General features: G+C 40.7%; 1 protein-coding gene and 1 long non-coding RNA gene across 2 annotated transcripts; one reads left to right on the forward strand and one right to left on the reverse strand.

Moving 5' to 3' along the window:
• The first annotated feature begins 48 nt into the window (after positions 1-48).
• zfyve27 (zinc finger, FYVE domain containing 27) lies at positions 49-8,212 on the forward strand. Its single transcript, XM_015060271.1, has 10 exons — positions 49-126; positions 213-399; positions 1,322-1,417; positions 2,064-2,176; positions 2,266-2,384; positions 2,755-2,826; positions 5,283-5,424; positions 5,551-5,597; positions 5,706-5,787; positions 6,683-8,212. The coding sequence occupies exons 1-10, from the start codon at positions 63-65 to the stop codon at positions 6,748-6,750; spliced, it is 990 nt and encodes a 329-aa protein (XP_014915757.1). The 5' UTR covers positions 49-62; the 3' UTR covers positions 6,751-8,212.
• On the reverse strand, positions 8,077-10,648 carry LOC106964643 (uncharacterized). The gene is made up of 2 exons (XR_001428469.1): positions 10,025-10,648; positions 8,077-9,993 (listed from the first exon to the last, which is right to left on the reverse strand). It is a non-coding gene; the product is annotated as an uncharacterized LOC106964643 (long non-coding RNA).
• Between the last annotated feature and the right edge of the window lie 6 nt (positions 10,649-10,654).

The following is a 10,654-nucleotide window of genomic DNA, read 5'->3' on the forward strand; positions in this document are numbered from 1 at the left end:
CCCTCAAAGAGCTCTAATTATATTTGTTGTTTTATTTGTTTTTTTCATTGCTCAGATGGAAGATGCCGGTGTGCTCTCTTCTTGTGTGTGTGTTCCTTAATGTCTTCTTTTGCACAATTACTGAAGGTATGATGACATAAATAGTAGCCCTGCTCTGTTGTTATGCATTTAAATAATTGATAAAGCAGTTTTTTTTCCTCCTCTGGTGTCAGCTGGCTGGTTCACAGTGAGCGTGGTGGCAGTTTCGGCGCCTGCTGCCCTGGGCTACCTGCAGGACAGGTGCGGGAGCAGAGCGTCGGAAGCGGAGCTCCAGAAGAGGCGACACCACGCTGTGCATCGTAGAGACCTGCAGACAGTGAATCTCACCAAACAGGAGGCCATGCTGGAAATCAAAGACCTGTAAGATGCAAAGTGCTGGTTTGCAGCCAATGACCATGTAACTTTGATTTAATAAGTATTGGTCAGATCTGAGGCTCAGGATCTCTTAAGCAATTTTTTTTTTTTTTTGGTCCCTGATATTTATCCCAGTCACTTAAGGTGATTCATTTACCAAAAGCAAATCCCAGTCCAATACAGCATCAAAGTTAATTAAACCAAAGCAATGTATATGCTCAAAACCTCCTGAAAATATTACATTTAGTCTATATTAGATGAGCTCATTAGTATTGTGATTTTTGTCCCACTGAACTCCCTCACCAGTGATGTTCTGCAAAGTCACTCTGCTCTCTGCTAAACAGAGTCCCAGTTGGACTTTCTGTGTCAGATTCAATCCAGCAGTGGGTTAACTGGGCTGGGAAAACACTGCTTTCTTGTGGCATTAACTTATTGTTTCACTTTGGACATCATAATGTTTTAATGAGTTCAGTTTTAGCTGCTTTCTGTACAGCTCTCCTCCACATGAAGGCATTGTGCACAGACACAAAGAGAGCTGCAGTAACCACTGCAACCTCACTGTGGAGTTTTATTGTAAAGGGTGAAAGTATTTTTTTTTCATTGTTGGCGTAAAACCCAGAGTCATTAAGTCAAGAACGAGGTTGGTTGGATGTAGGGTTGTGATGTCATTTAATGCTGTTGAAGTTTAGACAAAATATGCACCTGCACATGTGTTCACAGTAACATTCGTGCATCAGACAACTTTCATCATAGTTTCTCAACTGAAGCCCATCTGTGCTCCAAAGGTTCTTTTACTAGCAACACTACTTCACACAATGACCTTGCATATTTATGCCGCAGCATTCCTTTACATCTAATCTAGTTATAACTGCTTCTTTTAATAGCATGTTACATTATTAATTCTGTTTGTGTTTACCGTCCCCAACAGGTTGAAGCACCTGGATGAAATGTTGTCCTCTGCCTGTCAGTCAGCAGAAGCTATTTATAAAGTCTTATACTGGGATGATCATGCCACATCATCGAGGTGTGTGTGTGTGTGTGTGTGTGTGTGTGCGCAGCCGTTTTTTTTCAGCACACTGAACCTTGGAGCTGTCAATATTGAAATAGTACCGTAATTGTAATATTCTACACATCTTGCCCTTCATGGGAGATTTGTGGCTGAGTTTGGAATTATTACTATTATTATTATTTTCTTTTGTAAGAGAAAAAAAGGCCATTCTTTTTCTGTGTCCCATGGTCTAAGCCTTCCTTATGTATGAACTTACTTCATACATTTATTTATGTACGAACTTATATATGAACTTTCTTATGAATGAACTTACTTGACTTATGACCTTACTTCTTTACAAATTAAATTACTTCTAAATTTATCTACAAACTTGCCTATGAACACACAGACTCACTTCTTTACAAACTTACTACCAACTACTAACTTCCTATTAATTACGAACTTACCATTTTACAGACTTACTACTTTACGAGCTTACTATTTTATGAACTTACTACTTTATAAGCTTACTTCTTTTCGAACTTATTTACGAACATACAAACTTACTTCAGAACAAAATTTGTAGAATATTCAAAATGAATAATTGTATTTGAACATTAAAGTCAATACTGTGTCGGAGGCCAAAACTGTTGTCTGATTCTTCCGTTGCTCCTCCTTCCAGGTTTTATGGAGCAGTGCTAATAGTGGTGTGCCTGCTGTATGTCGCTCCTTTAGGCTGGGTGCTTGCTGGGCTTAACAGTATTGTCTTCCTGTGGAACAGAGACTTCTACAGAGGTTGGTTCATTCATACACATTTAACAATAACTCCTGGGATGGTTTGGATTATTTTTTTTTTCTAATGTTTTATTGGTGTGTGTTTTCAGTTTTATTGGACCTCAGGAACCTGTTTCACTTGGGTCAGACGCAGACCTTAGAGGGGTTGAGTGAGGAGCAGGAACCCGCCAACACGGCGGACCAGACTCCAACCCCAACCAGCCTGGAGGTGAGATTACAGAAGAATGTGACCGTTTCAGATGTTATGATTTACGGTAAAACCAGCCGCAACTGTAAGCTTCTTATTCTGTTTACCACGTGTGCTGAGCTCATCGTATTTAATGTAGTGCAAATCCATAGATTGACAAACATGGTACCTTGGCATCCATGTAGATTTTTTTTTCTCATATTAAACCAATGGACAGGGCCTTAGATTAGAGACAATAAGGCAACACAAAGCGTCACTGTTGACATTAATTTATCTCTTGTGATCTCCGTTTAATCTCTACTGTCCAGGGGGCTGATTCAGAGGGCAACAGGGTTTTAGAAGATGTCTGCATAACAGTGGTCATGTTTGCTAATGTGTGTGTTTTCAACAGGACCTCTCTCCTGGCAGCATAGAAGAAGCAGAGGAGGCTGAGCCTGATGACGAGTTTAAAGATGCAATCGAGGTAAAAACAAACTTCACGCTGATATTTGAAGATCCAGTTCCCTTTCCTGCTGAGCCTGTAATCCCACAGTCTGTCATGACCGGAGGAAAGAATTTGCCTAGACAATCCCATTTTCAGATAATCCCCAGACACAGAACTGAACATTTCTGGCTGCAGTTAAAGAGACATCCAAGCACTCAGAGAAACATAATCAGTCAGGTAGTCGCGCAGTTTACATGCTGCACAGTTGGGACACGTTATTTCTTTCTAGTATAATTGTAACCTTATATTTTAATCTTGCTTTATTTAAAATGTTCTAAGGAAAAGATAAACAGTTGAACAAGAAGTTAATAGAATGAATGAATGAATGAGCCATGTTTACTACAGCTTCATCTCAGTTTTTATGTTTTTAAATTTATATACATACACACACATTTATTATTATTATTTTTTTTTTTTCAAAGCAATACTGCTGCCATTCTAATAGCGTTGTATGGGCTAACCTTAGTTTGCTGTTCCTGTGATTTATACACATGTATGACAAAACCCCTGCATCAGGTGTTAAATATTAGGCTTTTAGGGGCTGATAGTATTTAGTTTTTTTTTTTTTTTTTACTTGCTTTGAAATTTGACCTGCTGAACAGGAAGGAGCATTGGTTTGCTATCAGTCACTGGCTTAATTGATTGGTGTGTCAGTAATGCATGTCTATGACTGATGTGGCTCAGACAGACTTTAACGTAAGGATAACAGAAACTGTCCTGTTAAAGCAAATGAAACGAGCCCGGTTTTATTACATTCAACGTTCTGGAGTATTTTCTTCATTTTCCAACACACATTTTGAAAATAGTCTACATTTGCCACTCGTTGTTTTGGAGATTAATAGCTCTGATGATTCCTCCTGTTTTCCCCTCACGCTGTCCTTTTGACTCAGGAAAGTTCAGTTGCTCTGCAGGTGAGTTTCCCCCACTTTTGAAGTTTTTCCACAAGCAAACCTTCACGTGTCGTGCGCGTGACCTTGTGTGGTGGTTGGTTCTGCCTTCAAAGCATGGCTGTGTTATTTCAAGTTGTTCTCATGTGTTGTTCTGTTTCCTAACAAGGAAACCCCTTTGCTCTTATTGGTAAGTGGATTCCATCCATCCATCCACGAGGCACATTAGTGAAATCAGCTTTTCTCCTCCATCCAATTTATTAAAACATCCTCATAAAGGATTGTCAGTGTCCGTATGCTTTCGTAACTGAAAGCATATTATGGGATGCCTGTTCCCTCTATATATTAACATGTATGCATGAGTTTATGCATAATAAAACATTTTAGGGATGCACTGACGTGTACATTTAGGCCAATATTAACATTGCTGTTACGGCCGATAACTGATATTAACCAATATTTTACATTATTGTATACATATTTCGCTGCCCCTTTTGACACTATGGAAAACATTACTACTCTACTTCCCTTAAACAACCCCAATCAATGTCGCAGTCAAATGCCCAAGCAAACACCACCCGTTATTAACATCAGCCACTTTTTATTTATTGGACTGATGCCAATATTTTATAAATTGACTAACAACGACCAGTAACAACGTAAATGCCGATTGTGCATCCCTAATATGGTCATATTTATTTTTGAGACCCTGACATGGCTTCCTGCTCTGTTTCAGTGAACTAAGCTGACCCGCTGATGGCCGACGATTTTTTTTCTCTTTTTACAGTTGTCAAAAAAAATAGCAGAACCATCATTTCAATCAAGATCAACATTTTTGTAGAAATTATGTTTCTACATGAGAAATAATCGACTATTAGGTGTATTAGAGTAAACCTCAAAGGATCCATCGGTCATTACATGAAAGGTCTACACTTAGAGTGCTGCAACTGTCAGAAGAGGCCAATGTAAAGTCAGGCAATTGGCAAGAAGTTATGTTGTTGCAATTGGCCCAAGAACCAATCTACTGGTCTGGAAGATTTTATGAACTGGTGAAAGAATGTTTGTTTACTGGATCCTGGGTTGTAGATAGTTGATCAGACGACCTCCTAACATTAACAGGTGAAGGATCCTATAAAAACTAATGTCGACCAGAGTAAGTTGTGTGTTTCAACAAGACAACAAGTCCAAACACGGCAGTAAAGAGAGCAGCATCCTGGTTCCAGAACAACGTTGGCATTATTGTGGGATCAGACTAATCCCAGGACCATAATCCAATATAAAACTTATAGGCTCAAAATATTGATTCCCTTCATGACTTTGAGCTCATTATAAGACTAATGCATGTGCTGCGTGTATTTGCACTGTGAATGCATGAATTCTTAGGTTTAATTATTACATTTGTGGCCTTACCAGCTGTACTGAAGCTGCAAAATTTTTCAAATATTAGTGATTGTTTTTGGCTGAATTTAATCTGGAAGGAGGTCATAAAAACTCAGGTTTTATAAACTATGATAACAGTTTTTTATTTCTTTTTTCCATCTTCCGAAGGAGGATGACGACGGACCTCTTGGCGCTCCTGAATATGACACGGTTTCTGAGAACGGCTTCTTGAGTCGAAATGAACCGATCCGCAGCAAGGTGTCCAAACTGACGGAGAGGCTCCGGAAACGCTACCCTGCCACCAGCATGGGTCAGTCAGCTCCGACTCGTTTTCTGAGCCTTTTTTTTTTTTTTGGTCCATTTTTAGACCTGATTGATGGGGAAGAAAATCCTTAAAGTCCATCAACCTTTCATTTTTCTCTCTTTATCTCCGAAGGCAATTGTTCCAACTGCAGTGCCGTCTTCTCAGTATTGAAGAAGAGGGTGAGACCGAAATTTTCCTTTTAAATGTTTTAGCTTTTACATCATTATCTATCCTAGCCGAATCGTTTCCCTGGCTCCAAGTTGAGCTAACGCGTCTTTATGTTGTAGAGAAACTGCAGCAACTGTGGCAACAGCTTCTGCTCCCGATGCTGTTCCAGCAAGGTGCCGAGGTCCTTCATGGGGGCAACAGGTGAGAATACATAATAACAATAATAGACACAGTTATGTCAGCTTTAATTATGATTACATTTTTTAAGGAGTAAAATGTTCTTAACGTGGCGGTTTAAAAAACAGGTTTGCCAGTTTCTACACAAGTTGTCACAGGTTTAAAAAAAAAAAACTGTAACAATTAAAAAATAATAATTAATTGAGCACAAGTCTTAAATTTTGTCGTGGTAGGATTTTTTTTAATTTAGTTTTTCTTTTTGGGGATTTTTCTGTTAGGAAAAAGTTTGAGTCACACGCAAAAAACATCTTCATTGCATTCTGTAACTACAGACTGTTGAGGCTAACGCTAGCTAGCTGCTAGCATACATATCTGTTCTAACTTGCTAGTTATCATTTTTGCATCACCAGTTGGTAATTTAGCACCAAGTTAGCTGGATGACTTGCGTTTGGCTCTGGCTGGCTCCTGCTGCCAACCTGTATGAGGCAAGGTGCAGAAAAATGTTTAAGCTAGGCACTATAGTGGTTAAAGCTGTAGAGAGCCATATGCGCTTGATTGTAATGCAGCCATTTACCCCAACCATGCCTTACATTTGTAGTTTATTTCTGTATTAAAAATGTCTTAAAAAGTCTTGCCTGCAGATGCCCTGATTTAAGCAGCTGTCTCCGATTTAAGTCCTCTGGAGCTACTGCGACTTTTAGGTGGATTTCTGTTCCAAACCACCTGAATCAAATGGCAGACTTTAGAAGTCTGGTAATGAGTCATTCATTCGATCCAGGTTAGAGTCTGTATGCATGTAAAAGCTGCAGGACAGTAGGTTTGGAGGACCAGAGTCAGAGACCCCTTCATGCGAGTCGATTCCAGTTGCTGTTTATTTTTCCTGCTGCGTCTCATCCTCTGCTTCCTGTTTCTGTTTCAGCTCCAGAGGCGCAGAGAGAGACCGTGTTTGTGTGTGCTGCCTGTTATTCCATTCTCAAGTTACAATGAGACGGCAGACTGATTTTTGTCTCCGGAGTCCTTCACTGAAACCCAAACCTACATGCTTCGGTTGTGTAGTAAAGGCTCGTACTCGCTGTCCAGACGTTTTCCCACGTGGAACTTCCAGGACCCTCCTGCCTTTACCAACTGCCATCCCTCTGTAAACCTCTCATGTGGCTTGTGGGATTGCTCCTGTAGTGTGTTTTTTAGATGTTTCCTGCTAAATCTGTCAGTAATTGCAGTTTGACTTCATGAGTCTTTAAGGGTTGACACAGATCATTATGGGTTCTCAGTCAAAGGAACCTACATTTATACCTTTCTCTGAGCTGAGAGGGGTATAAATGCCAAAACCGAACAGGATGGATACCTTGGTTTAGGTTTTTAATCTGCTTTATGTTTCCTGTCCTGTGGGGCAGACGAGTCGTACTGAGAGGGATTCTCTATAAGAACAAAGTGAAGGGTGTTCTGCAAATGTGAGACGCTTTTGGATGAATTTCTAAAGTGGACAAAACTGGAGTCGGTGCGTTCAAATTAATGATGGATCGACGTTCTGCGCCTAGCTTTGGCCCGCTAATGTGGAGATTGCACAGTGTTGCTCAGTTATCATATTTTGTTGGCTAACCTGAACTCACTGAGATAATTTATTCCTAAACGTTTAGACGAAACGCCCAGTTGTGTTTCAGACGTGATCCTGCTGCTGGAGTACTGCCTGTGACCTGAGGAAGAACATGTGGAGTTAGCAAAATTTGAAGTGGGGGAGGTCGGGGGGGGGGGGAGGCAAAATATTAAGGAGAACAAAGACTTTTACAAAATAGCTATCGATTTGTTGCCTCCTTCTGGTTTTATTGCTTCCGTGTGGGTAAAATGCGCTTGTTGACGTGCCGCAGCAGCAGCAGCATAGGAATCTCCAGACTTCTGAAGCTTCTCTTCGAACTGGACGGACTCTGGTCTGACTGGATGAAAGTCCCAGAATCCACCTGAAACATTTACCACAGCCTCACTCTCTCTTGCAAGCAGGACTTGACTTGAAGAACTGACGTTGTGTCGCGGTGAAGAGTCGATTTTTAATCAGACACAGATGATTGTAACTGTTTGCTTTGCTTTTATGGTAATTATATACATACACTGTTATTGTAATATGTTCTGTTTATTCTACAGCTAATATATTTAATTTAAAACTCCAGAAAGTGCAGATTTTTATTTGAACAACTTGACTGTGTTTTTACATATAAATTTAGGGTCATATTTTAAAGGTTTGTTTATGATACTGTTGTAATAAACTCGGAAATTTTAAATGATCAACTCTGAGCAGAGAAGGTTAGGATTGTTTTTTGTTTTTTCTTCTTCTTCATCATTAAAATGTTAACATTGATTCAAAAACAGTTGTGACCGCAGCTTAATACTGGATGTTGAATTTCTTATAACATTCCTCCCAGTTTTTAGCACAAGAATTAAATTTTATTTTGGTTTTTATCATTCTGAGTTCTTTTTTTCCCTTAAAAGCAGTATGCACATATAATCATTTTCTCTTTTTAGTTCTAGGCAGGTTGTATTTTTACATAACTGGAAAGTTTGGGTTCCATCTTTAAAGGCAGTTTGTCTTTTAACTGAGCTATAATGTCAGTACTAAGCAGTGGTGTAAATGCTTATGGTTCATTAAATATTCCTGCTTCTATAAACACTTTTGTTATGTCATAAAGTAGGTCCCATGTCTTTAATTGTTGAAATGACTAGTTTGATGTTAAATTACGTCTAGGTTCAGTTTCTGTTGTGGACGGATGGGGTCATCTGTTGCAACATCTGTCATGGTGAAAGAAGACCGTAGCCTAAAAGAAAAGCTCTCTTTATCAGGGTGTCTGCATCCTTAAAGTCTTAACTTCACGTATCTAAAAAATAAGGCCTTAAGATATGTTAAATTCTCTCAGACATTCTGTTCTGTGACTTGAGCGGTTGTGGCTACCGCTAAGTAGCTAGCTAGCTCCTTTGCGTCTATCATGAGGGTAAGTTTATTGCCAGCTGGCTAGGAAATGTTGGCCTTCGCCTCTGGCTCACTTCCGTTGCCAACCCCTACAATATTACTATACTGTATCTGTGCAACAAGGCTTGGATAAAAATATTAAATTTTCTTCTGTACTTTTCCATAATGACAATGGTCTTAAATTTAATTCATAATGATCTTAAAAAAAGCTTTAAATTTGAGTTGGTGAAACCTGCAGCAACCCTGTTTACCTGTCTGTCCAATGTTTTGACCCTCATGTGTGACCTGTGAAGATCCAGTCATCACCACATAGACCAGGGACCTTAGTCTGGTCTAGTGGGATGTTTATGACGGCATTTCCTCATAGCCAGGACCAGTTCGATGCACCAAAAACAACCTCACCTTTCATTAATTTGTAAATTCATAAGACAAAAAGCTCTCGGGGCATGGTGCAATCTCCTCCCTGTGCTGCTTAGAAAACCGGTGGGATCTTCTTATCTGCATCCATCAGGATGGTTCAGATTAAAATGTTCTTGTGAGAGCAGTGTTTCCCAATTCCAGTCCCTATGGATCACTGCCCTAGGTGTTTCCCTTGCGCCATACGCAAGTTGATGATTTCAAGGCTTTTGCAATACTTGATGGCATGCAGAGGATGTAATTGTTTGAGTTGAGTGTTCTGGAAAAGATGCATCTAAAATATGCATATTTTAAAACTGTCTTCCACATTTCACCCCTACCAGTGAACATGATTCAGAATCTGAATTGACCAGGAACATCAAAATCAAAGCATCACTAGAAAATTGTATACATAGCTATGAACCTTTTTAAAAAAAAAGAGCCCCAAAATTGACCATAAAATTTGGAAATTCCTATTTTGAAATGATAAAAATAGCAGAAATCCTGTGAGAAGCTGTTCTATAACCAGCCACACCCTTTTCAACTGTTTCAACGCGGACTCCGCCCCATTACAGTTAGCCCCGCCCCCACGCTAAGCCCCGCCCATCGATCCTCCGCGTCCCACTAAAGCGATTTCAGCTCCTGAAGGGATTCTTCCCCACGTTCACGGATGGCAACATGGCGACAGAGGTAAGACGAGCAGCGCTATGTTTCCTTTTCCTCTTTGCTCAGGAACGAGACTGTATTTTGTCACTTATCTATAAAAATAAATCCAAACAGACCCCCCCGTCCCTCAATCCGCTGATGCGCTTAATGCGGTCAGTAAGGGCATCGGGTCTGCACACGGTCAAACTGATTTAACCGCACTTCCCCTCATTCTGGACCGGACTGTGTCCTACATTATCACACATGGAGCTACAAAGTCTTCGGTTTCAGTCAAAACGACCGTTATTGTGTACGTGGTGAGGGCTCGAGCTTCGTCTGCGTGACGTGGGTCGGTAAATGTATGAGAAACTTACGGTGTGAACCCGGTCGCCAACCCCCGCGATGTTAAGCTGTTTCGGTGAAAGCAGCTCTGTTTTCCTCCACTGTTGTTCCCTTTTAATCCGGTGACAGGCCCACTGTCTGCCTGCTCTGCTCTGAAACACGCAGGGAAAGCGTTCAGCACCACGGACAGAAGCCACGCCACGCAGACCTTCAGCTGCCACTGTTTGGGAGGCCGGTTGTAATGTCTATCTGGCCCTTTTTTGTTGTGGTGGTGGTGGTGGTGGTGGTGGGTCTGCCTCATCTTGTTTCGATCTGTTTGTGAGATGTAGTGAAATGTTGCACCTCATCCCAGCCCGCAGAGGAAGATGGGAGGTAATAACCCAGCCGTGGGTGTGTGGAGAAGAGAGAACGTGGCTCTCCTCCAACAGCTCACCGAGCTGTTGGATCAATCAGTCACAGGCTGATTGATCATCACATCCTGTTTGCTCCTACCCGATTGTCCAACGTGGGCTTCTGTTTGCACACACACACACACACACACACACACACACA

Source organism: Poecilia latipinna, unplaced genomic scaffold (genome assembly GCF_001443285.1).
Source record: "Poecilia latipinna isolate Pla-1442-1.1 unplaced genomic scaffold, P_latipinna-1.0 Scaffold1698, whole genome shotgun sequence".
Lineage (NCBI taxonomy): Eukaryota > Metazoa > Chordata > Actinopteri > Cyprinodontiformes > Poeciliidae > Poecilia > Poecilia latipinna.

Coding starts and splice junctions, on each gene's coding strand:
- zfyve27 (XM_015060271.1), top strand. CDS start 63: ATGCCGGTGTGCTCTCTTCTTGTGTGTGTGTTCCTTAATGTCTTCTTT. Junction 2,385..2,754: donor CAACCCCAACCAGCCTGGAG/GTGAGATTACAG, acceptor TGTTTTCAACAG/GACCTCTCTCCTGGCAGCAT. Junction 2,827..5,282: donor AGTTTAAAGATGCAATCGAG/GTAAAAACAAAC, acceptor CATCTTCCGAAG/GAGGATGACGACGGACCTCT.